Source organism: Panulirus ornatus, chromosome 52 (genome assembly GCF_036320965.1).
Source record: "Panulirus ornatus isolate Po-2019 chromosome 52, ASM3632096v1, whole genome shotgun sequence".
Classification (NCBI taxonomy): domain Eukaryota; kingdom Metazoa; phylum Arthropoda; class Malacostraca; order Decapoda; family Palinuridae; genus Panulirus; species Panulirus ornatus.
The window spans coordinates 12,525,005-12,552,737 of record NC_092275.1 but is presented as its reverse complement, the minus strand read 5'-3'; the positions used below and the strand labels follow the sequence as shown (position 1 = coordinate 12,552,737).

General features: G+C 40.1%; 2 protein-coding genes across 9 annotated transcripts in view; both read left to right on the top strand.

Moving 5' to 3' along the window:
• LOC139765069 (RAD52 motif-containing protein 1-like) overlaps nt 1-13,195 on the top strand; it is a 42,141-nt gene extending 28,946 nt beyond the window's left edge. For 3 of the 5 annotated variants that reach the window (XM_071692189.1, XM_071692190.1, XM_071692187.1), the window contains one exon: nt 1,379-3,982. In XM_071692189.1, the coding sequence (XP_071548290.1) occupies nt 1,379-1,628 (250 nt within the window). In that variant the 3' untranslated portion in view covers nt 1,629-3,982. Of the gene's footprint in view, nt 1-1,378; nt 3,983-10,029 lie in introns of those variants that run through there. The other 2 variants (XM_071692191.1, XM_071692186.1) reach the window with 2 other exon arrangements.
• Nucleotides 13,196-13,443: 248 nt separating this feature from the next.
• LOC139765070 (uncharacterized) lies at nt 13,444-23,283 on the top strand. 4 transcript variants are annotated; one of them, XM_071692194.1, is made up of 3 exons: nt 13,444-13,588; nt 16,862-17,266; nt 23,141-23,283. In XM_071692194.1, the coding sequence occupies exons 1-3, from the start codon at nt 13,552-13,554 to the stop codon at nt 23,266-23,268; spliced, it is 570 nt and encodes a 189-aa protein (XP_071548295.1). In that variant the 5' UTR covers nt 13,444-13,551; the 3' UTR covers nt 23,269-23,283. The 4 variants fall into 4 exon arrangements, with proteins under 4 accessions (XP_071548295.1, XP_071548293.1, XP_071548296.1 ...); XM_071692192.1 differs by having other exon boundaries at nt 13,450-13,588; nt 16,862-17,389; XM_071692195.1 differs by lacking the exon at nt 13,444-13,588 and adding an exon at nt 15,126-15,281.
• The last annotated feature ends 4,450 nt before the right edge of the window (nt 23,284-27,733 follow it).

The following is a 27,733-nucleotide window of genomic DNA, read 5'->3' as shown; positions in this document are numbered from 1 at the left end:
GCTCCACTTCTGTTTCATACCAACCTTTCTTGGCTGTGCATTCTGCTGCTTATATGACTTTACTTCACCTCATGGTGGGTTAGGCATAATATAGTAAAATTCATTGCTTCCAAAACCTAGTTTATAGATTTCATTTTTAAACCTCCCAACTTTCTCAGCATATTTGACTTCAGTTTAATTGCTAATCTCTCTTCAAGACCACTTATCAGTGAAGCTGGCAAATCTTTCAAAAATATTGGGATTATGTTTCAGACTCAGAAGTCTTTTTCTGTAGGAATGGGGTTATTACATGTTAGTAAGCCAGCGTACTTGATAGCGTCTAAGTTAAAAGAGATTTAGATAATACAATAAGAGCAAGGTTATTAGGTACAGTAGGGTTGAGGGTCAAGTCAATTGGGAGGTGAGTTTGAATGGAGAAAAACTGGAGGAAGTGAAGTGTTTTAGATATCTGGGAGTGGATCTGGCAGCGGATGGAACCATGGAAGCGGAAGTGGATCATAGGGTGGGGGAGGGGGCGAAAATTCTGGGAGCCTTGAAGAATGTGTGGAAGTCGAGAACATTATCTCGGAAAGCAAAAATGGGTATGTTTGAAGGAATAGTGGTTCCAACAATGTTGTATGGTTGCGAGGCGTGGGCTATGGATAGAGTTGTGCGCAGGAGGATGGATGTGCTGGAAATGAGATGTTTGAGGACAATGTGTGGTGTGAGGTGGTTTGATCGAGTAAGTAACGTAAGGGTAAGAGAAATGTGTGGAAATAAAAAGAGCGTGGTTGAGAGAGCAGAAGAGGGTGTTTTGAAATGGTTTGGGCACATGGAGAGAATGAGTGAGGAAAGATTGACCAAGAGGATATATGTGTCGGAGGTGGAGGGAACGAGGAGAAGAGGGAGACCAAATTGGAGGTGGAAAGATGGAGTGAAAAAGATTTTGTGTGATCGGGGCCTGAACATGCAGGAGGGTGAAAGGAGGGCAAGGAATAGAGTGAATTGGAGCGATGTGATATACCGGGGTTGACGCGCTGTCAGTGGATTGAATCAAGGCATGTGAAGCGTCTGGGGTAAACCATGGAAAGCTGTGTAGGTATGTATATTTGCGTGTGTGGACGTATGTATATACATGTGTATGGGGGTGGGTTGGGCCATTTCTTTCGTCGGTTTCCTTGCGCTACCTCGCAAACGCGGGAGACAGCGACAAAGCAAAAAAAAAAAAAAAATATATCATTTTTCAAGTCTCTAATTGTTATCCAACCCTTGTAAATTCCCTTCAAGCTCTAATTAGTTTCTGTTCAGTATGGCAGTGAAACTTCCCTTGTTTCAAAGCAGTTTGTCTGAGACAAACACAAGTTAGAATGTGAAATTACTTCATAATTTTCCTTTCCAGGTTTGCATTCTATTCAGCAATGCAAGCTGCTTTCTCCAAGTTCAACATCATTAGACTAAGAAATGGGAAGATAACAGCAGAAGTTGACACCACTCAGTGTGATCCCTTAGTACATGACCCAGCCTGGGACAGGCCTCTACTTAAGGTAGTAGTGTTATTTTACTTACAGATGGGTTTCACTCTATTTTCTATGAGTATGATGTCATCATCTGAGATATTTTGTGCACAAATGGGTTATGAGACCTTGTGATTCAGTAAGCATGTGATCATTAGGTTCCTTGCAATTTTTTTTCTTAGTTTTAGTCTTTTAAATGTTTCAACTCACAGAGATTATGTGACAGAATGATTGTAAGGAGAATGAAGAAGAAAGATGTAAGTAAACACTGTCATGATACAATGTACTGAATCTGTACCATCCACTAAACCTGTGTAATTTATTGTAGAACTTGCTGATCATCATTATCTATTATGTACTCTCCTGATTTTATCTTCAGATTTTGTATCAGCCATATTATTCCAGTTTTATGCTTTATTTTGTTAATAGTAAGAACCTGTTGTCTTGATATATATGTTATTATTATATAACTCCAAAACCCTTTTTGGAGGCTTCCGCAGGTTAGAGTCTGGAGCAGGGGAAAGATGAACTAATTAGGAGAGGGAAAATCCTAATGAAGCCTCTACTTCATTCTGTTTATTGACGATAGTTCAGCCTTACCTCAGATAGTTTCTTAGTTGCAGTGTAATCACTTACAGATTTTGGAGAATAAGTGAAAGAAGGAAGATGAGAGTAAAGGTGAACAAAAGTGAAGTCATTTGATTTAGCAGTGGAGAAAGACAGTTTGGTTGGGGTGTTAGTCTGAGTGGAGAAAACTTTGTGGAAGTGAAGTGCTATAAATACCTGGGAGTGGACATGGACGTGGATCATGGGAGCTGAGTAGAGCTAGGTAAAGACAACAAAGACCACATTCGTTCACACTCAGACTCTAGCTGTCATCTATAATGCACCAAAACCACAGCTCCCTTTCCACATCCAGGTCCCACAGAACTTTCCATGGTTTACCCCCAGATGCTTCACATGCCCTGGTTCAATCCACTGACAGCACATCGACCCCGGAATACCACATCGTTCCAATTCACTCTATTCCTTGCACGCCTAGTTGAGTAGGCAAAGGTCTTGGGAGCATTGAGGGCAAAATGCAAAGTGTGGTGTGTTTTAAGATATAGTGGTCCTGACAGTGTTGTACATAAGCAAGGCATGGGCTGTAGATCAGAAAGTTTAGAAGAGGTTAAATGTTATTTGAAAATTAAATATTTGAGAACAAAATGTGGCATGAGGAGGGTTTATCAAGTGAGAAATGATAAGTTAAGAGAGAGGCTTGGTAATAAGAAGAGTGAGCTGAAGAGGTTGTGCTGAAAATGGTTTGGGCATATGGATAGAAAGAGGTCAGAAGTGGAGAGGACAAGGAGATGGAAGGATAGAGTATTCGAATAAGGTTTTGAGTGCCTGGGGTCTGAACCTGATGGAGGGTTTAAGGCATGCAGGGGACAGAGTGATTGGATTGCTGAGGTAAGCTAGGGATAGTGTGCTGTCAGTGAACAGAACCAGGGCAAATTAATTTGTTGGGAGGAACCATTGAAATGTCTATTAGGCCTGGTTGTGGATAGGAGGTTGTGGTTTTGGTGCATTCCTGATGCATGCTGCCTCACTAATGCATGGAATGGTGAACAAATATGAAAGAAGAAAAGAAATAGATTTTTTTTATTATACTTGATTGCCATTTCTTGCTTTAGCGAGGTAGCACCAAGAAACAAAGACCCATCCACTCACATACACACACATATACATACATGCACATACACATACATTTATATATATATAGGGTGGGGGAGGGGGCCAAAGTTCTAGGAGCGTTTAAAAATGTATGGAAGTCGAGAACGTTATCTTAGAAAGCAAAAATGGGTATGTTTGAAGGAATAGGGGTTCCAACAATGTTATATGGTTGCGAGGCATATGTTCGCAGGAGGATGGATGTGCTGGAAATGAGATGTTTGAGGACAATGTGTGGTGTGAGGTGGTTTGATCGAGTAAGTAACGTAAGGGTAAGAGAAATGTGTGGAAATAAAAAGAGCGTGGTTGAGAGAGCAGAAGAGGGTGTTTTGAAATGGTTTGGGCACATGGAGAGAATGAGTGAGGAAAGATTGACCAAGAGGATATATGTGTCGGAGGTGGAGGGAACGAGGAGAAGAGGGAGACCAAATTGGAGGTAGAAAGATGGAGTGAAAAAGATTTTGTGTGATCGGGGCCTGAACATGCAGGAGGGTGAAAGGAGGGCAAGGAATAGAGTGAATTGGAGCGATGTGATATACCGGGGTTGACGCGCTGTCAGTGGATTGAATCAAGGCATGTGAAGCGTCTGGGGTAAACCATGGAAAGCTGTGTAGGTATGTATATTTGCGTGTGTGGACGTATGTATATACATGTGTATGGAGGTGGGTTGGGCCATTTCTATCGTCGGTTTCCTTGCGCTACCTTGCAAACGCGGGAGACAGCGACAAAGCAAAAAAAAAAAAAAAATATATCATTTTTCAAGTCTCTAATTGTTATCTAACCCTTGTAAATTCCCTTCAAGCTCTAATTAGTTTCTGTTCAGTATGGCAGTGAAACTTCCCTTGTTTCAAAGCAGTTTGTCTGAGACAAACACAAGTTAGAATGTGAAATTACTTCATAATTTTCCTTTCCAGGTTTGCATTCTATTCAGCAATGCAAGCTGCTTTCTCCAAGTTCAACATCATTAGACTAAGAAATGGGAAGATAACAGCAGAAGTTGACACCACTCAGTGTGATCCCTTAGTACATGACCCAGCCTGGGACAGGCCTCTACTTAAGGTAGTAGTGTTATTTTACTTACAGATGGGTTTCACTCTATTTTCTATGAGTATGATGTCATCATGAGATATTTTGTGCACAAATGGGTTATGAGACCTTGTGATTCAGTAAGCATGTGATCATTAGGTTCCTTGCAATTTTTTTTCTTAGTTTTAGTCTTTTAAATGTTTCAACTCACAGAGATTATGTGACAGAATGATTGTAAGGAGAATGAAGAAGAAAGATGTAAGTAAACACTGTCATGATACAATGTACTGAATCTGTACCATCCACTAAACCTGTGTAATTTATTGTAGAACTTGCTGATCATCATTATCTATTATGTACTCTCCTGATTTTGTCTTCAGATTTTGTATCAGCCATATTATTCCAGTTTTATGCTTTATTTTGTTAATAGTAAGAACCTGTTGTCTTGATATATATGTTATTATTATATAACTCCAAGACCCTTTTTGGAGGCTTCCGCAGGTTAGAGTCTGGAGCAGGGGAAAGATGAACTAATTAGGAGAGGGAAAATCCTAATGAAGCCTCTACTTCATTCTGTTTATTGACGATAGTTCAGCCTTACCTCAGATAGTTTCTTAGTTGCAGTGTAATCACTTACAGATTTTGGAGAATAAGTGAAAGAAGGAAGATGAGAGTAAAGGTGAACAAAAGTGAAGTCATTTGATTTAGCAGTGGAGAAAGACAGTTTGGTTGGGGTGTTAGTCTGAGTGGAGAAAACTTTGTGGAAGTGAAGTGCTATAAATACCTGGGAGTGGACATGGACGTGGATCATGGGAGCTGAGTAGAGCTAGGTAAAGACAACAAAGACCACATTCGTTCACACTCAGACTCTAGCTGTCATCTATAATGCACCAAAACCACAGCTCCCTTTCCACATCCAGGCCCCACAGAACTTTCCATGGTTTACCCCAGATGCTTCACATGCCCTGGTTCAATCCACTGACAGCACATCGACCCCGGAATACCACATCGTTCCAATTCACTCTATTCCTTGCACGCCTAGTTGAGTAGGCAAAGGTCTTGGGAGCATTGAGGGCAAAATGCAAAGTGTGGTGTGTTTTAAGATATAGTGGTCCTGACAGTGTTGTACATAAGCAAGGCATGGGCTGTAGATCAGAAAGTTTAGAAGAGGTTAAATGTTATTTGAAAATTAAATATTTGAGAACAAAATGTGGCATGAGGAGGGTTTATCAAGTGAGAAATGATAAGTTAAGAGAGAGGCTTGGTAATAAGAAGAGTGAGCTGAAGAGGTTGTGCTGAAATGGTTTGGGCATATGGATAGAAAGAGGTCAGAAGTGGAGAGGACAAGGAGATGGAAGGATAGAGTATTCGAATAAGGTTTTGAGTGCCTGGGGTCTGAACCTGATGGAGGGTTTAAGGCATGCAGGGGACAGAGTGATTGGATTGCTGAGGTAAGCTAGGGATAGTGTGCTGTCAGTGAACAGAATCAGGGCAAATTAATTTGTTGGGAGGAACCATTGAAATGTCTATTAGGCCTGGTTGTGGATAGGAGGTTGTGGTTTTGGTGCATTCCTGATGCATGCTGCCTCACTAATGCATGGAATGGTGAACAAATATGAAAGAAGAAAAGAAATAAAGATTTTTTTTATTATACTTGATTGCCATTTCTTGCTTTAGCGAGGTAGCACCAAGAAACAAAGACCCATCCACTCACATACACACACATATACATACATGCACATACACATACATTTATATATATATAGGGTGGGGGAGGGGGCCAAAGTTCTAGGAGCGTTTAAAAATGTATGGAAGTCGAGAACGTTATCTTAGAAAGCAAAAATGGGTATGTTTGAAGGAATAGGGGTTCCAACAATGTTATATGGTTGCGAGGCATATGTTCGGAGAAGGGTGGATGTGCTGGAAGTGAGATGTTTGAGGACAATATGTGGTGTGAGGTGTTTTGATCGAGTAAGTAATGAAAGGGTAAGAGAGATGTGTGGTAATAAAAAGAGTGTAGTTGAGAGAGCAGAAGAGGGTGTTTTGAAATGGTTTGGTCACATGGAGAGAATGAGTGAGGAAAGATTGACAAAGAGGATGTATGTGTCAGAGGTGGAGGGAATGAGGAGAAGTGGGAGACCAAATTGGAGATGGAAAGATGGAGTGAAAAAGATTCTGAGTGATTGGGGCCTGGACATGCAGAGGGTGAAAGGCATTTAAGGAATAGAGTGAATTGGAACAATGTGGTATACCGGGGTCGACGTGCTGTCAATGGACTGAACCAGGGCATGTGAAGAGTCTGGGGTAAACCATGGATAGTTTTGTGGGGCCTGGATGTGGAAAGGGAGCTGTGGTTTCGGTGCATTATACATGACAGCTGGAGACTGGGTGTGAATGAATGTGGCCTTTGTTGTCTTTTCCTAGTGGTACCTCGCGCACATGCAGGGGGAGGGGGTTGTCATTTCATGTATGGTGGGGTGGCAGCGGGAATGAATAAGGGCAGACAGTATGAATTATATACATGTGTATATATGTATACATCTGTGTGTGTAAATATATGTATACGTTGAAATGTATAGGTATGTATATAAGCATGAGTGGACGTGTATGTATATACATGTGTATGTGGGTGGGTTGGGCATTCTTTCATCAGTTTCCTTGCGCTACCTCGCTAATGTGGGAGACAGCGACAAAGTATAAGAGTGAAGGCATGTACAGAGCATCAGATTGGGGAAGAGCAGTGTGGTTTCAGAAGTGGTAGAGGATGTGTGGATCAGGTGTTTGCTTTGAAGAATGTATGTGAGAAATACTTAGAAAAGTAAATGGATTTGTATGTGGCATTTATGGATCTGGAGAAGGCATATGATAGAGTTGATAGAGATTCTCTGTGGAAGGTATTAAGAATATATGGTGAGGGAGGCAAGTTGTTAAAAGCACTGAAAAGTTTGTATCGAGGATGTAAGGCATGTGTATGTGTAGGAAGAGAGGGAGGTGATTGGTTCTCAGTGAATGTTAGTTTGTGGCAGGGGTGCGTGATGTCTCCATGGTTGTTCAGTTTGTTTATGGATGGGGTTGTTAGGGAGGTGAATGCAAGAGTTTTGGAAAGAGGGGCAAGTATGCAGTCTGTTGTGGATGAGAGTGCTTGGGAAGTGAGTCAGTTGTTGTTCGCTGATGATACAGCACTGGTGGCTGATTCGGGTGAGAAACTGCAGAAGTTGGTGACTGAATTTGGTAAAGTGTGTGAAAGAAGAAAGCTGAGAGTAAATGTGAATTAGAGCAAGGTTATTAGGAACAGTAGGGTTGAGGGACAAGTCAATTGGGAGGTAGGTTTGAATGGAGAAAAACTGGAGGGAGTGAAGTGTTTTAGATATCTGGGAGTGGATTTGGCAGCGGATAGAACCATGGAAGCGGAAGTGAATCATAGGGTGGGGGAGGGGGTGAAAGTTCTGGGAGCATTGAAGAATGTGTGGAAGTCAAGAACATTATCTCGGAAAGCAAAAATGGGTATGTTTGAAGGAATAGTGGCTCCAACAATGTCATATGGTTGCGAGGCGTGGGCTATAGATAGAGTTGTGCGGAGGAGGGTGGATGTGTTGGAAATGAGATGTTTGAGGACAATATGTGGTGTGGGGTGGTTTGATCGAGTAAGTAATGAAAAGGTAAGAGAGATGTGTGGTAATAAAAAGAGTGTGGTTGAGAGAGCAGAAGAGGGTGTTTTGAAATGGTTTGGTCACATGGAGAGAATGAGTGAGGAAAGATTGACAAAGAGGATATGTATGTCAGAGGTGGAGGGAACGAGAAGTGGGAGACCAAACTTTAGGTGGAAAGACGGAGTGAAAAAGATTTTGAGTGATCGGGGCCTGAACATGCAGGAGGGTGAAAGGCGTGCAAGGAATAGAGTGAATTGGAGCGATGTGGTATACCGGGGTTGACGTGCTGTCAGTGGATTGAAGCAAGGCATGTGAAGCGTCTGGGGTAAACCATGGAAAGCTGTGTAGGTATGTATATTTGTGTGTGTGGACGTATGTATATACATGTGTATGGGGGGGGGGGTTGGGCCATTTCTTTCGTCTGTTTCCTTGCGCTACCTCGCAAACGCGGGAGACAGCGACAAAGTATAATAAAAAAAAAAAAAAAATATACTTAACATTTTTTTTTTTTTTCATACTATTCGCCATTTCCCGCATTAGCGAGGTAGCGTTAAGAACAGAGGACTGGGCCTTTGAGGGAATATCCTCATATGGCCCCCTTCTCTGTTCCCTCTTTTGGAAAATTTAAAAAAAAATGAGAGGGGAGGATTTCCAGCCCCCCGCTCCCTTCCCTTTTAGTCGCCTTCTACGACATGCAGGGAATACGTGGGAAGTATTCTTTCTCCCCTATATATATTGATCTATTTATTCATTTTGCCCTGTCGCCGCCCCCCGCGCCAGCGAGGTAGTGCAAGGAAACAGACGAAAGAATGGCCCAACCCACCCACATACACATGTATATACATACACGTCCACACACACCACTTATACATACCTATACATCTCAACGTATACATATATATACACACACAGACATATACATATATACCCATGTACATAATTCATACTGTCTGCCTTTATTCATTCCCATCGCCACTTATCAACATATACTTACATATATGTACACACTCATACTTGCTCACCATCACCCATTCTCAGGGCTATCTAGCTCCACAGAAAACAGCATCGCTGCCCTTTGCGTCAGCGAGGTGGTGCCAGGAAACAGATGAAAAAAGGCCACATCCACTCACACTCAGTCCTTAGCTGTCATGTGTAATATACTGAAACCATAGCTCCCTATTCACATCCAGGCCCCACAGACCTTTTCATGGTTTACCCTAGATGTTTCACATGCCCTGATTCAGTCTACTGACAACACGTCGACCCCAGTATAACACATCCTTTCGTTTCACTCTGTTCTGTGCATGCCTTTCACCCTCCTGCATGTTCAGGCTCAGATCTCTCAAAATCTTTTCCACTCCATCCTTCTACCTCCATTTTGGTCTCTTGCTTCTCCTTGTTCCCTCCACCTCTGACAAATATATCCTCTTTGTCAACCTTTCCTCATTCATTCTCTCTATATGTCCAAACCATTTCAGTACACCCTCTTCTGCTTTCTCAACCACACATCTCTTACCCTAGCAGTCAGCCAGATTCATGGCCGGCCACCTTAGTAGAGTCACTCATGTTGGGTTCTCCTCAAAAACTTAAACTGTACTATGGAGTTTCCCCAAAGAGCAGATCCTTCTCCAACCCTCTTCATACTTTTTCTACACAACCTCATTACCTCTAGCAAACCACAACATGAAGGTCCTTTCATTTGTAGACAACCTCACAGTCACATTACAACACTTAAGACACTACAGTAGCAACATTACATTACACGATTGGAACAATGCAGTAATCAGAGTATGACCGAGAGAGCCAACCAGGTTATACTAAATGGTTTGAACATATGAAGAGGATGAGTGAAGAAAGACTGACTTAGAGGATATATGTGTCTGAAGTAGAGTATGGAGGAAGGGATGACTGAGAAGATGAAAGAATGGAGATGTCATGGCCAGGTTGATGTAGGATCATTTAGCCACTGTGAATGAGCATTAGCTGACCTCATACATTTTTGATGGTTGAAAGGGGGTGAATTCTCATAGATTCAACCCATTTTTGGGCTATTTAACAAGCAAGGGCTTTTTCAGGGCTGAAAGGGCTCTGCCTATAGTAGAGAAATGATTTTTCATTCTTAAAACCTATCTTTTCCTTTGATTCAGGTAAATGATATAAATTATAACCCAGAAAATGAAGAAGAATGTGAGGATTTAGAGGATATAACTGAAGAACAATTAGAAGCACTCCTTGATGTCACATTGTAAGTGCTGCAGTCTAATTATTGAAATCTAGGATGTCGTGTCAATAGCTTAAGTGCCCGCAGTTAGTTGTCTGGAGTTTGAATATGACAACAGAAAGTCCCACTTGACATAGGAAAGGATCTTTGCTATAGATGTACAATATAAGAAAGGATCTTTGCCATGGATGTATTTGGTCTCATCTGTCATAGCTTATGATGTCCATGCATGTTTCCAGAAATCTCACGAGTCAAATTTAGTCCAAAGATTCCAACACAGATATGTGGGAGATGTAGAAAACTTTAGATACCTGAGAGTAGACTTGGCAGCAAATGGAACCATGGAAGTGAGTCATTTGATGGGTGAGGGGGTGAAGGTTATAGTAACATTGAAGACTGTGTGGAAAGAGAGGTCATTATTTGGGAGGTCAAAAATTGATATGCGTGAAGGTATAACAGTCCTAACAATATTGTATAGATGTGAGGCATGGGCTGTACAGGAGGATGTGCAGAGGAGGGTTGAAGTGTTGGAAATGAAATGTGGTATGAGATGGTTTGATTAAGTAATAAAAGGGTAATAGATTGTGATTATAAAAGATTATAGTTGAGAGAGCTGAAGAGGGTGTGGTGAAGTGGTTTGGAATTTGGAGGGAATGAGTGAGGAGAAGTTTACAAAGAGGATATATGTGTCAAGTAGAGAGACATGTAGATGGAAGGATGGAATGAAAAGGATTTTGAGTGATAGGGGCCTGAAAATGCAGAAGGGTGAAAGGTGTCCATGAGATAGGGTGAATGGAATAGTGTGGTATACAAGGGTAAACATGCTGTCAGCCTACAGAACCTGGGCATGTGAAGCAGCCTGAGAAAAACATGAAAAGTTTGTAGGAGTTGGTAGAGGAATGGGGCCGTGGTTTCAGTGCATAGCACATGACACCAAAATGAAGGGTCACATCCACTCACAGTCATTCTCTGCCTGTCATGTGGAATGCACCAAAACCACAGCTCCATATCTACAACCATGCCTAACAGACTTATCTATGGTTTACCCCAGACATTAAACATGCTCTTGTTTAGTCCAGTGACAGCACATCAATCCCTGTATACCACATCATTACAGTTCACTCTATCCCATGCATGTCCTTCACCCTCTTGCATGTTTAGGCCCAGTTGCTCAAAATCTTTTTCACTGCATCCTTCTATCTCCAATTTGGTCTCCTGGTTCTCCTTGTTCCCACCACTTCTGACACATATATCACCTTTGTCAACTTTTCCTCACTCATTTTCTCCATATGTCCTAACCATTTCAGTGCACCCTCGTTAGCTACCTCAACCACACTCTTATTATTACCACACTATCACATACCCTTTCATTGCTTACTCCATCAAACCACCTCACACCACATATTGTCCTCAGACATTTAATTTACAACACATTAACCCTCTTCCCTGCAGCCCAGTCTGTAACTCATGCCTTGCATCCATATGATATTGCTGGGACAAGTATACCTTCAAACAGACTTATTTTTGCACTTTCAGATAACAATCTCTCTCTCCACACATTCTTCAGTGCTCTCAGAACCTTCGTCCCCTCCCCACCCGCTTATGACTCAATTCTGCTTCCATGTTTCCATTCACCACCATGTCCACTACCAGATATCTGAAATACTTCACTTTCTCCAGTTTTTTATCCATTCAAAATTACACCTCAGCTAATCTTTCCCTCAGCCCTGCTAAACCTAATATCTTGCTTTTATTTACATTTACCCTCAATTTCCTCCTTTCTTACGCTCTTGCAAACTCAGTCACTAACTTTTGCAGTGTCTCACTTGACACTCCACCAATGCTGTATCATCAGCAAACAATAACTGACTCACTTTCCAGGCCCTCTCATCTACAGACTGCATATTTGCCCCTCTTTCCAAGACTTGCATTCACCTCTTTCACCTCTCCATCATTAAACAAATTAAATAGCTGTGGTGACATCATGCACCCCCTGCCGCAAACCATCCTTCACTTGGAATCATTCACTCTTCTGTCTTCCTACTCGTACACATACACTGATAAAAACTTCTCTGATTCAATCAGCTTTTCTCTAATACTGTACGTTCTCTTTAGACCTTCCACAAGGCATCTCTATCAGCCATATGTTTTCTCCAGATCCATAAATGTCACATACATATCTATTTGTTTCTTTACAAATTTCTCTCACATTTTTTAAAGCAAACACCTGATCCACATAACCTTTACCACAATTGATACCACATTGCTCCTCAATAATTCAACTGCACTACCATCCACTCCAGCCACCTTGCCACATTTCATCATATCTAAGGCTTTCACCACCTCTGCTTTTTTTTACCAATCTGCTTTCCAAGATTCTCTCACTTTGCATCCCACTTCAAGCCAAACACCCTCCATCTGCCACCCTGTCATCATCCACATTCATCATTCCATGACTCTTTCACTTCTCATACCAACCGATCCAAACACCCTAATTCTGCTATACTGTAACCAAACACAGTCCTTCAAAATACTCGCTTCATCACTACCTGTTACCACTTCCCTTTTGTCCCCTTTACTGATGTTCCCATTTGTTCTCTTTCTTTTACACATTATTTACCTCCTTGTAAAAGATCTTTTTGTCCTAACTCTGGTTTGCCCTCTTTTTCAACCTGTGCATCTTCCATTTGACTTCCTGCCGCTTTCTCTTGTACATCCCCCAACCATTTGCACTCCTTCCCTATAAGTACCACTCAAATGCCTCGTTTCTCTTTCAATAACAACTTTACTTCATCTCTCCGCTCACTTCCCTTTCTAATCTACCAACCTCTCACATGCCACGTACATACCTCACACATGCCAGCACTGCCTCCCTGAATATGTACCATTCCAACCCCACTCCAGGTTCATTTATTTTCACCATTTGCCATTCTACACTCAATCGCTCTTGGGATTTCTTCATAGTAGTCTCTTTTCCAAGCTCACTCTCGTTCTTCCTTTAATTATAATTGTGTAAGTCATCATGAGGTTTTCACTCTTTTTAAGCTGAACACTGCTGTATCATAGTTTTAATAAATAAACAATATTTGCAATTTTGTTCGCTGCACCTCTCATACCTTCACTGGATTGAATTTTCTTTATGAGCACTGTTGATTCGAAGTAAATAGCTTTGTGGCAAATTATATCTCTGCCTATTAACTTTAAAGAATATCATAAAATGCATATATTTGGGTTTCTCTTGTTTTAAAGAATATCATAAAATGCATATATTTGAGTTTCTCTTGTTTTTATTAGTAAGGAAATGCTGACCCTAGCATTAGACTCATACGTGGCCCACCCATCCGTTTCATGGATCGAATATCACGAAGTCCTTTCTTACTCTTGCAGTGCTTATAGTAAATTATGAAAACTGATTTTTTGGTAGTAAAGCGAAAGGATGATGTAATATATGTATCCGGAAATAGAAATGAAATCAGAAGAGCACCGTAAGTAAATCACATGGTTTTACCTATTATCCTCATAATAGCCAACCAATAATCATGTTAGTGAAGGGCGTTCTGCAGGAGATACTCCAGAGATAAAGAACAATATTGGCTTTGGCCCAAGGCACGGGGTTAGGCCCTTTTAACAGCAAAACCTCACGCCCACCAAGCGAAGTTGCCAACTTAGCGCTTATGACGCTAGATCTAGCGTTTTTTTTTTTTTTGTTTCTAGAAATCTAGAACCTAAATTTCGTATTTCGGCGCCTATTTTTTTCCTTCTTAGCACCAAACTTTATTTTAATGTATGAGGAAAGTCAAACATTAATTATGTTACTGTGATTTAGGAAGTTTAATCGAAACCTATCAAGATAAGGAAAACCAAATATTTCATGTAAATGATTTTTATCGAAAAGAATGTGTTGGAAAATGTTTGAACAACTAGTTTCAGTTTGGGTGTATTACGCAGAGTAGCACTCATCCCGCGTTCACTTTACCAGTACTTCAGTCGGACTATCGGTGATCATCTATTACCTTCAGTTTTTGGTATTTTTCTCAGAAAATAAGATTTCATATAAAACTCATTATAAGAAGTATTTTTCATGCTGAATACAAATCTGGTGTTAGAATAATGTTTAGTCGTCTTTATGACATTTAGTTAAGCTGTTAAATGAAGCCAACTTTGAACTAGTTTTTGTTCCTTTGTATCGTATTTACTGAGTATATATTGGGTACTGAGAGCATTATTATATATTTTCCATGATTATTTCAAGTATAGAAATGTTTGATTATCTTTTAATTTTGAAAGTTATAGTTTTTTAGCTAAAAAAAAATACTTGAATTAGTTAAGATGTCTACTGAAAACGAAGAAATTATTACCCGTATTGATTTTCAGTGGAGGAAGCTTGATCATGTTATTGTAGAAACAGAACCACGACACAGGGCCTAACATTGTAGTCTGAAATAGCCTCGTGCAGGATGCAACATGAGGAAATCCCGTCAGTGACCTCTCTGAGTTGGCTTTGTTCTGACATAGCCTCACTCTAACGCTGATGTAGGCCTATCTCTAGTTTAGTCGTTTGAACATCGTCAAAGCTTAGAAATGGGCCATCAAAAGCTTAAATGCAATACTATCAAGTATGGACTAAGAAGAAATGGAAACTATTGTTATTATCCTAAATTGCCTAAAGGAACTACTGAAAAACTTTGGGCCATTGAAAGCGTACAAGTCATAACTTTGGGCCATTGAAAGTATACGAGTCATAACTGGGCCATTGAAAGTATACGAATCATAACTTTGGGCCATTGAAAGCATACGAATCATCACAACCGCAACCAAGGCATAGACCACTCAAGCCCAAGAACACCGAGGACGAAGATCTGAAATAATGATGTTTTAGTGTTAAAACATTCAGTCGTACCTGTTATTAATAATTTGGCACGTCAAAGAGCAGAAATGATTCGAAGAGCATTTTATTTTGCTGTCATCGTAGTGTATAGCGCTTTTTAGCTTTTTTGGGGAGTAAATCTAGCGCTATCTGAAATTTTGTGTTGGCAACTCTGCGCACCAAGTTCCCGCCTTCAGATACCATAACAACAAAATTCAGGTTAGAACAAGCTGCACTCACAGTCTTCTCGCGACACCACATTGTGACCACAAGTCGTGATTTCATTACCTACACAATGTCTAGTAAGACAGGTATGTGCTCTGCATTATTGATGTGACATAATGTAACGTAAAATGATTGGTGAATGTTAATGAGTGCTATTTTTGGTATCGTTAAGTTGCAATACTCTATGGGCGTTTGACACGAAAACAAACTCAGTTGGGTTAAACTTAGGGTCAGTTGATACTACGAATTTAGATTATTTAGATCTGTAGGATTATAGAAATCCGAATTATTCTCCACTACTCTTTATGTTATTGATATAATAAATTGCTACGTCTGATCGGTCTGATACCGTAAAGTTAGAAAGATAAACTTCCAGATGAGGATGGAGCATCAGAAATAATTACTAATTTGGATGGAAGGCTTGCCATTAAACTCATCATACATCGTAGATGTAAACTTTGCCAGACGAGTGTGATTTAGAAAGAATTTAGTCCTTAAGTAAAGTGACAGAAAGCCAATGATTAGGTAAAAACCGAGTAGTTAACGAACGCAAGCATGGATCATCAGCACTTGAAAATCTCAGCTGATTTCAGTTGGGGCGTAGATTCACATTGATGGTTAGTATTACTGTCGAATTATACCAAGGACATCGTCATCATCTTCGTATTGCTACTTACCTACATGTAGTTAAAGTAAATACGCTCATAGAATAAACCTTTCAGCTGTTTAATGCATTTTTTGTAACTCAAAAATGTGGTGAATGTAGGTTGATGGGGGAAGTCAGCAAGGGTTTTATTGTTTTCCTTACTATAACCACACAGTTTCTTCTATTACCATAGCCTTCCCTGCTATCGTTTGCTATTAGTGTATGATAAAACAAAAAAAAAAGTAATTATTCAAATTGTGTTACCCTAGTCTAAGTCACTTGTATCAAGTGTAAGTTTATTGATGTGTGTTTCTTCAAAATCCATGTTATTTTTGTGTGCCACGAAATTGAAAATTTTATCGTTTTTAGGTTTTTGGTACTAAGCATTATCATCAGCTGAAATCATGAAAATTGTGACTTCATTATTTAACCAAATCGAGGATTTGTTTTTTGTTTTTCTTCCTTTGTACTTCTGAGCTGCGGAAATTTCTTCCTCTTTTTTATCTTTTCCTCTTTGTAAAACATTTACAGTCATCTTCAGAGCTGTGATTTTTAATTTATTTTCTCTTCCTTTCATCATCTGACATGATCATGAATTAACTGATATATATGTCTTGTACCATATTAGTCAATATTGAAAACATTTTGACCTCCCTATTTCATGAGCCCTTTTTATCTTTTGTGGGGCCTCTGTGACACTCGGGAAATTTACCATATCCTTTGGGCAGGACTACAGGTCATAAGTTGTGATTAGTGGGTGTATCTGTAAGGGCAGAGTGCAGGGCAATAGAATGTTAAGTACTCAGTGTTTTATTGTGGTGGTTGCATCATTGGCATGGAAGGTCTTCAGATATGTTAAATCATTGTTTGTAAATGACAGGCATCTCATGTGATGTAAGGAATTTAATTTAGTTGTAGTTAGCTATATATTATATTTTTTTCTTAAGATAGATGATGATATGGAAGGTGTCTATAGTTCTCATTTGATGAAAGATTTTTAAGTGTATTGATTTATTTCAGGTGGTGGTAGGAAGCGGTCTGTCAAGAACAGTAAGGTTGCACATGATGCTGAAAATGAAGATGAACCTGTTGTAAAGAAGGGTAGAACTCGAGCACAAAAAGTACTCCAGGTTGATAAAGAACCTGATTTTGTCAGTAAATACAGGGCAGCAGAAAGAAATGGAAATGCAAAAGTAAAGATTGAATTAGATTCTGGTGATGCTGAAAATAAACAGAATGCAGTTTTTAATAGGAGAGGAAGAAGCCGAAGAAATAAAGTAAAACAAGGTATCGAGGAAGAAGATAATAACCAAAAACCATCATCCTCAAATGGTGCAGTTGCTGAACAGACCAAGATTAGGAGTAAGGCATCCAAGAAAGATGCAAAAGATAATCAAAAGGCTCCTAATCCTGGGAAAATACCAGGTGGGGAGATTAGTTCTGGTAAATTCAATGCGAGCAAGAAAAAAAAGGGTTTGAGTTCATCTGGTAAAGGAAAAGAGAATATGGATACCAATAATGCTCCAGTCAAACCTGTTGTCAAATCAGGTGGGATACTTATTAAAGGATTCTGAAGCAAAGTGGTAAATTGCTTTACAGTTTTGCTAGTACTCAAAATAATACTAACATTTACTCATTTGATATTGGGATCTGTATTGAAATCTTTTCCTTAATTCTACTATTTATTTATTGATTTATTTATTTTGCTTTGTTTCTGTCTCCTGGGTTAGCGAGGTAGCGCAAGGAAACAGACGAAAGAATGGCCCAACCCACCCACAAACACATGTATATACATACACATCCACACATGCAAATATACATACCTTTATGTCTCAACGTATACATATATATACACGCACAGACATATACATATAAACACATGTACATAATTCATACTGTCTGCCTTTATTCATTCCCATCGCCACCTCGCCACACATGAAATAACAACCCCCTCCCCCCTCATGTGTGCGAGATAGTGCTAGGAAAAGACAGCAAAGGCCACACTTGTTCACACTCAGTCTCTAGCTGTCATGTAATAATGCACCGAAACCACAGCTCCCTTTCCACATCCAGGCCCCACAGAACTTTCCATGGTTTACCCCAGACGCTTCACATGCCCTGGTTCAATCCATTGACAGCACATTAACCCCGGTATACCACATCGTTCCAATTCACACTATTCCTTGCACGCCTTTCACCCTCTTGCATGTTCAGGCCCCGATCACTCAAAATCTTTTTCACTCCATCTTTCCACCTCCAATTTGGTTTCCCACTTCTCGTTCCCTCCACCTCTGACACATATATCCTCTTTGTCAATCTTTCCTCACTCATTCTCTCCATGTGACCAAACCATTTCAAAACACCGTCTTCTGCTCTCTCAACCACACTTTTTATTACCACACATCTCTCTTACCCTGTTACTGTTTAGCAAATTATAGAGTACAGTTTCCATAGCCTGTAGTTTGAAGATGTAGGTTAAAAAACAAACTTTATTCTTTTTTTCTGGTTTCTTTTCTTTGGGTTGCTTTTAATCATGATTTTAAGTAATGAATATAACTTTTTGTGAACTACAGGTATTTTAGGTTTAATTGTACATTTACTTATAGATGCCCTTTTATTGTAATTTTTTCATATTGATTTTTACAATAAATGTGGGTTTTGAAGAACTGTGAAAGTTTGTTGTTTTGACAGAGAATCTTCAGTTAGTAAAGTCTCACTTATATTTCAAGATGAGATCATTTGTAGTTATTTGAATAAAAGTATCTTGAAATTAGGCATAGTTATTTGAATATACAAATCAAGTTATACAAATAGTCTACCTGGGTTATGGAAGCACATTAAGCCATTGATATTTGTGTGAAATTAATTTAGCAAAAAGTTCTCCTTTTTGAAAGTGCAGGATGCAGACATAGATTTTCTTTGTGAGACAAGCCTTGAAAAGTTTAAAAACTAAAGTTGTGGGGTTAATTGCACGATATATTTTTTTTTGCACCCCCCCATATTTTTGCTTTAATTGTCTTATTGGTAAGAGAAAAAGTTGTTGTAGTCTTTGAGACTCGTGTGCAGGGTCAGTGTTAAATAATACGTTGATTTTCTTTGTGATAAGGCTCAGTGGTTTCATGGGATGTTCAGTGTTGTAAATGAACATGTTGAAGAGCTTGTAGATTTATGTGCTGAAAAAGGGCTGGTGATTGGGAATACCTGGTTTAAAAAGAGATATACATAAGTATACGTATGTAAGTAGGAGAGATGGCCAGAGAGCGTTTTTGGATTACGTGTTAATTGATAGGCGTGTGAAAGAGAGACAGCAGATGGAAGTGGAAGTGAGTCACAGGGTGGGGCCGAAGGTTATGGGAGCATTGAAGAATGTATGGAAGGTGAGAATGTTATCTCGGAGAGCAAAAATGGGTATGTTTGACGGAATAGTTGTTCCAAAAATGTTATATGGTTTTGAGGCATGGGCTATAGATAGGCTTGTGTAGTAGGTGGATGTGTTGGAAATGAAATGTTTGAGGACAGTATGTGGTGTGAGATGGTTTGATCGAGTAAGTAATGAAAGGGTAAGAGAGATGTGTGGTTATAAAAAGAATGTGGTTGAGAGAGCAGAAGAGGGTGTATTGAAATGGTTTGGTGACATGGAGAGAATGAGTGAGGAAAGATTGACAAAGAGGATATATGTGTCAGAGGTGGAGGGAACGAGAAGTGGGAGACCTAATTGGAGGTGGAGGGATGGAGTGAAAAAGATTTTGAGCGATCGGGGTCTGAACATACAGGATGGTGAAAGGTGTGCAAGGAATAGAGAGAGTTGTAACAATGTGGTATACTGGGGTTGATGTGCTGTCAATGGATTGAACCAGTGCATGCGAAGCATTTGGGGTAAACCATGGAAAGTTTTATGGGGCCTAGATGTGGACAGGGAGCTGTGGTTTCGATGCATTACACATGACAGCTAGAGACTGTATGAATGAATGTGGCCTTTGTAGTCGTTTCCTCGCACTACCTCGCACACGTGCAGGAGGTGGGTGCTATTTCATGTGTGGTGGGTTGGCGACGGGAATGGATGAAGGCAGCAAGTATGAATATGTACGTGTGTATATGTATGTATACGTTGAAATGTATAGGTATGTATACTTGCGTGTGTGGGCATTTATGTATATACATGTGTATGTGGGTGGGTTGGGCCATTCTTTCGTCGTTTTCCTTGCGCTACCTCGCTAATGCAGGAGACAGCGATTAAATGTATTAAAATAAATAAGAATATAAATAAATTGTAGGTACTGATCATGTCTAGGATTTTATTGTTTCCAGTAGGTTCATTTTAATTACTAACCTCTTTAGCCAAAGATATTTCATGGGCATTTTTCAATAAATTGTAAGTCTGCATGTTCTCTGTAAAGGTCAGTATATTTAGTACATGTTTTATAACAAAAACATGAATTCTTCATAAAGTTTTATATAGTTAAACACTTTATGACAATAGGAATATATGATCATGTATGTTATTTAATTAACTAATTTTCTTTTAAAAACTATCACAGATTAACCATTGCTTCTGGTTTTTTGTACCATGTGAGAAAAAGTGCTCCCATTTCATTAATTTACCTCTTTTTTGTTAGCCCTGAATTAGATGGAGAAACCCAGATATTCTGTGTGATAGAAGAAATAGTTTCACTACAGAGGTGAAGTAAAACTGAGTAAATGAACTTTTGATTCATTTTTGGAACTTCACTGGGAACTTTTTTTTTTATTCTTTGATACCTTGATATGTATAGGATATGCTGTTCTTTAATAGACAGACATTTGGCCTTTCTTTCTGTGACTTGTAGTTGCTTGTATGTTCAGAAATTCCAAAAATTCCCTAACAGCATGGTTTACAAAATTTTGGATATCAAATTATTTTAGAATTCATCTGCAGATAATTTTGCGTTTATTGTATTAGTTTATATTTCTTCCTGGAAAAAAAAGTTTGAATTTAGTTTTTCATTTCATTTGTATTGTTGAATGTGTTTGATGATAGAGTGGCTTATGTAGGGTGTTTTGGTCGGGGTGGTGTGCGAATCGAGAGGGTCAGGGAGAGTGGTTTAGTGAAGAGAAGAGGTTGTGAAAAGCCTTGTGGAAGATGAAATATGGCAAGGTGGCAGGTTTGGATGGTATTTCAGTTTAATTTATTAAGAAACGGGGTGACTGTGTTGTTGGTTGGTTGGTAAGGATATTGGGTGTATGTATGGATCTTGGTGAAGTGCTTGAGGATTGTCAGAATGAATGTATAGTGCCATTGTACAAAGGCAAAGGGCATAAAGGTGAGTGTTCTAACTACAAAGGCGTAAGTTTGTTGAATATTCTTGGAAAATTGTGTGGTAGTGTATTCATTGAGAGGGTGAAGGCATGTACAGAGCATCAGATTGGGGAGGAGCAGAGTGGTATGAGAAGTAGTAGATGAATTGTGGATCAGGTGTTTGCTTTAAAGAATGTGTATGAGAAATACTTAGAAAGACAGATGGTGTATGTGGTATTTGTGGATCTGGAGAAGTCATATGATAGGGTTGACAGAAATGCTCTGTGGAAGGTCTTAAGAGAATATGGTGTAAGAAGTAAGTTGCTAGAAGCAGTGGGAAGTTTTTATGAAAGGTGTAAAGCATGTGTATGAGTAGGAAAAGAGGAGAGTGATTGATTCCCAGTGAAGGTTGATCTGCAGCAGTGGTGTGTGATGTCCCCATGGTTGTTTAATTTGTTTATGGATGGAGTGGCTAGAAAGGCAAATAGAAGAGTTTTGGAGAGAGGCATGAATATGCAGTCTGTTGGGGATGAGAGGGCCTAGCAAGTGAGTCAGTTGTTGATCGCCAGTGATAAAGTACTGTGGCAGATTTGAGTGAGAAACTTCAGAAGTTGGTGACTGAGCTTGGAAAAAGTGTGTGAAAGGAGAGAACTAATCTGAATAAGAGCAAGTTTATTAGGTCAGCAGGGTTGAGGGATACGTCAGTTCAGATGTGTTTGAATGTAGAAAAATTGGAAGAATTCAAGTGTATAGATATCTGGGAGTGGACTTAGCAGTGAATGGAACCATTGAAGCTGAAGTAAGCCATAGGATTGGGAAGGTGGTGAAGATTCGAGCAATGAAGAATGTGTGGAAAGAGAGAATGTTATCTTGGAGAGCAAAAATGGGTATATTTGAAGGAATAGTGCTCCAACAATACTGTTTGGTTGCCAGGCATAGGCTATACATAGGTCGAATGGAGGAAAATGAATGTGTTGGAAATGAAATGTTTGAGGACAATATGTGGTGTGAGGTAGCTTGATCGAGTAAGTACTGAAAGGGTAAGAGAGAGGTGTGGTAATAAAAAGAGTATGGTTGAGAGAAAAGAAGAGGGTTTGTTGAAATGGTTTGGTCACTTGGAGAGAATGAGTGAGGAAAGATTGACAAAGAGTATATATGTCAGAGGTGGAGGGAACGAGGAGAAGTGGGAGACCAAATTGGAGGTGGAAAGATGGAGTGAAAAAGATTTTAAGTGATCGGGGCCTGAACATGCAGGAGGGTAAAAGGCATTTAAGGAATAGAGTGAATTGGAATGATGTGGTATACAAGGGTGGACGTGCTGTCAGTGGATTGAAGCAAGGCATGTGAAGCGTCTGGGGTAAACCATGGAAAGTTCTGTGGGGCCTGGATGTGGAAAGGGAGCTGTAGTTTTGGTGCATTATACATGATAGCTGGAGACTGAGTGTGAACGAATGTGGCCTTTGTTGTCTTTTCTTAGCGCTACCTCACGCGCTTGCAGGGGAGGGGGTTGTCATTTCATATGTGGTGGGGTGGCGACGGGAATGAAAAAAGCAGCAAGTATGTATTATGTACATGTGTATACATTGAAATGTATAGGTATGTATATGTGCGTGTGTGGATGTGTATGTATATACATGTATATGTGGGTGGGTTGGGCCATTCTTTTGTCTGTTTCCTTGTGCTGCCTCGCTAACGCGGGAGACAGCGACAAAGTATAATAGATGAATATAAATAAATGTCTGTGTATGTATATGTTGATACATATATATGAGTGGATGGGTGTTTCTTCATCTGTTTCCTGGTGCTGCCTTGCTGATGCAGAAATGGCGATCAAGTATGATGGATGAATAAGTAAAATGAATGTAACAAGGTTTTAAGATAAGTAAATGAATTAAAGAGATTGATACATACTGTCTGAAGTTTTTGTACATTGATATGTGTTTTTCATGCATTTAATTATGTAAATGTCTGTGATTGCAGGGTCAAATATTTGGGTATAGCTTATGAATGCTTTGTGTCAACAGGTGTTGATAGGGTAGTAGTGATGAAAGGGCGAGCACCAGTAGATGCCCTTTGTCCAATAGCAAAGCAGTCCCATGTCTTCGAAGAAGATGACGATATATGGGACTGCATGCTTAACCAGGTAACTTGATTTGTAATGTGTTATTGAGGTAGTAATATTAATGGCAACTTGTAAATAAGAAGAGCAGAAGGATTACACGTTTAGTTTACATTAATAGATGTTCTCTGAACATTGGGTTGGCTTTATTTGTTTTACTTGTATACATAAAAACTAGATTCGTGCAGTTTTTTGTTTAGCAGATGATTATTACTTATACATGGTGTATTTATGTTGTGCTACAAAGAAATTAGTTGAATATAAAGGAATGTTTGAATGAGTACTTGCTGGAATCAAATGCAAATGGACAACATGTAGCATTAAGCAAGTTGTTCATGCAAAAAATGATGTAAGAAAGAAGTGTGCTGCAGTCTGATTGAGCAGATGGAAATAGTACAGACAGATAGAGTGGATGAATGAAGAGAGACTAACAGGGATGATCCATGCATCAGAAGTGGAACAAGTAAGCAGAAGGGGGAGTGTGAGCAGAAAATGGCAGGATGGAATAAAGAAGACTGTGGGGGTACTGGGGCCAAATCAGTTAGGGGGGTTAGATGTGTGTGTTGGATTGGCATGATGTGACATATGTAGTGGGGAGTCATATTGTTAAGGGGCTGAAACTTGGTGTATGGAAGATTTAGGTAAAATGTGGAGTATTTGAGGCTTAGCTGTAATTTGTAGACTTTCTTTTTGTTCATTATACAGGAAAACTGAAGATTGCTTAATGATGTTTATGACTCTACAAACAGTTGCCTTCTTCATTTCTTGGTGCTGCCTTGTTAACATGGGAAGCAGCAATCAAGCATATATATATATATATATATATATATATATATATATATATATATAGGGATATATATATATATATATATATATATATATATATATATATAGGGATATATATATATATATATATATATATATATATATATATATATATATATATATATATATATATATATATATATATATATTCTTTCTTTCTTTCATACCATTCGCCATTTCCCGCATTAGCGAGGTAGCGCTAAGAACAGAGGACTTGGCCTTTGAGGGAATATCCTCATCTGGCCCCCTTCTCTGTTCCCTCTTTGGGGGGGAAAAAAAAAAAAAAAAACGAGAGGGGAGGATTTCCAGCCACCCGCTCCCTTCCCTTTTAGTCGCCTTCTACGACACGCAGGGAATACGTGGGAAGTACTCTTTCTCCCCTATCCCCAGGGATAATATATATATATATATATATATATATATATATATATATATATATATATATATATATATATAGGGATATATAGGGGATAGGGGAGAAAGAATACTTCCCACGTATTCCCTGCGTGTCGTAGAAGGCGACTAAAAGGGGAGGGAGCGGGGGGCTGGAAATCCTCCCCTCTCGTTTTTTTTAATTTTCCAAAAGAAGGAACAGAGAATTGGGCCAGGTGAGGGTATTCCCTCAAAGGCCCAGGCCTCTGTTCTTAACGCTACCTCGCTAATGCGGGAAATGGCGAATAGTTTGAAAGAAAGAAAGATATATATATATATATATATATATATATATATATATATATATATATATTTTTTTTTTTTTTTTTTTTTTATACTTTGTCGCTGTCTCCCGCGTTTGCGAGGTAGCGCAAGGAAACAGACGAAAGAAATGGCCCAACCCCCCCCATACACATGTATATACATACGTCCACACACGCAAATATACATACCTACACAGCTTTCCATGGTTTACCCCAGACGCTTCACATGCCTTGATTCAATCCACTGACAGCACGTCAACCCCGGTATACCACATCGCTCCAATTCACTCTATTCCTTGCCCTCCTTTCACCCTCCTGCATGTTCAGGCCCCGATCACACAAAATCTTTTTCACTCCATCTTTCCACCTCCAATTTGGTCTCCCTCTTCTCGTTGCTCCCTCCACCTCCGACACATATATCCTCTTGGTCAATCTTTCCTCACTCATCCTCTCCATGTGCCCAAACCACTTCAAAGCACCCTCTTCTGCTCTCACAACCACGCTTTTTATTTCCACACATCTCTCTTACCCTTACGTTACTCACTCGATCAAACCACCTCACACCACACATTGTCCTCAAACATCTCATTTCCAGCACATCCATACTCCTGCGCACAACTCTATCCATAGCCCACGCCTCGCAACCATACAACATTGTTGGAACCACTATTCCTTCAAACATACCCATTTTTGCCGCTGTCTCCCGCGTTTGCGAGGTAGCGCAAGGAAACAGACGAAAGAAATGGCCCAACCCACCCCCATACACATGTATATACATACGTCCACACACGCAAATATACATACCTACACAGCTTTCCATGGTTTACCCCAGACGCTTCACATGCCTTGATTCAATCCACTGACAGCACGTCAACCCCGGTATACCACATCGCTCCAATTCACTCTATTCCTTGCCCTCCTTTCACCCTCCTGCATGTTCAGGCCCCGATCACACAAAATCTTTTTCACTCCATCTTTCCACCTCCAATTTGGTCTCCCTCTTCTCCTTGCTCCCTCCACCTCCGACACATATATCCTCTTGGTCAATTTTTCCTCACTCATCCTCTCCATGTGCCCAAACTACTTCAAAACACCCTCTTCTGCTCTCACAACCACGCTCTTTTTATTTCCACACATCTCTCTTACCCTTACGTTACTCACTCGATCAAACCACCTCACACCACACATTGTCCTCAAACATCTCATTTCCAGCACATCCATACTCCTGCGCACAACTCTATCCATAGTCCACGCCTCGCAACCATACAACATTGTTGGAACCACTATTCCTTCAAACATACCCATTTTTGCCGCTGTCTCCCGCGTTTGCGAGGTAGCGCAAGGAAACAGACGAAAGAAATGGCCCAACCCACCCCCATACACATGTATATACATACGTCCGCACACGCAAATATACATACCTACACAGCTATCCATGGTTTACCCCAGACGCTTCACATGCCTTGATTCAATCCACTGACAACACGTCAACCCCGGTATACCACATCGCTCCAATTCACTCTATTCCTTGCCCTCCTTTCACCCTCCTGCATGTTCAGGCCCCGATCACACAAAATCTTTTTCACTCCATCTTTCCACCTCCAATTTGGTCTCCCTCTTCTCCTTGTTCCCTCCACCTCCGACACATATATCCTCTTGGTCAATCTTTCCTCACTCATTCTCTCCATGTGACCAAACCATTTCAAAACACCCTCTTCTGCTCTCTCAGCCACGCTCTTTTTATTTCCAAACATCTCTCTTACCCTTACATTACTTACTCGATCAAACCACCTCACACCACACATTGTCTTCAAACATCTCATTTCAAGCACATCCACCCTCCTGCGCACAACTCTATCCATAGCCCACGCCTCGCAACCATACAACATTGTTGGAACCACTATTCCTTCAAACATACCCATTTTTGCTTTCCGAGATAATGTTCTCGACTTCCACACATTCTTCAAGGCTCCCAGAATTTTTGCCCCCTCCCCCACCCTATGATTCACTTCCGCTTCCATGGTTCCACACACACATATATATATATATATATTTTTTTTTTTGCTTTGTCGCTGTCTCCCGCGTTTGCGAGGTAGCGCAAGGAAACAGACGAAAGAAATGGCCAAACCCACCCCCATACACATGCCTTGATTCAATCCACTGACAGCACGTCAACCCCGTTATACCACATCGCTCCAATTCACTCTATTCTTTGCCCTCCTTTCACCCTCCTGCATGTTCAGGCCCCGATCACACAAAATCTTTTTCACTCCATCTTTCCACCTCCAATTTGGTCTCCCTCTTCTCCTCGTTCCCTCCACCTCCGACACATATATCCTCTTGGTCAATCTTTCCTCACTCATTCTCTCCATGTGACCAAACCATTTCAAAACACCCTCTTCTGCTCTCTCAACCACGCTCTTTTTATTTCCACACATCTCTCTTACCCTTACGTTACTTACTCGATCAAACCACCTCACACCACACATTGTCCTCAAACATCTCATTTCCAGCACATCCATCCTCCTGCGCACAACTCTATCCATAGCCCACGCCTCGCAACCATACAACATTGTTGGAACCACTATTCCTTCAAACATACCCATTTTTTGCCGCTGTCTCCCGCGTTTGCGAGGTAGCGCAAGGAAACAGACGAAGAATGGCCCATGCCACAATCGTATTCACATATATATACATAATGTCCATACACGCTCATATATACATATCAACATATACACAAATACATACATATACAAAGACATATACATGTAAACACATGTACATAGTCATAATTGCTTGCCTTCATCCATTCCTGGCGCCACCCAACCCTCAAAAAATGGCATCACTGTCCATTGCTTCAACAAGGTAGTGCCAGGAAAACAGACAGTTGTCAGTGTAGTGAGATTTGGCGGTGGACTAAGCTTGGTCGTGGGTGGAGCACTCTATGTTCCTGCCAGCGGATCAGTCTTAAAGTTACT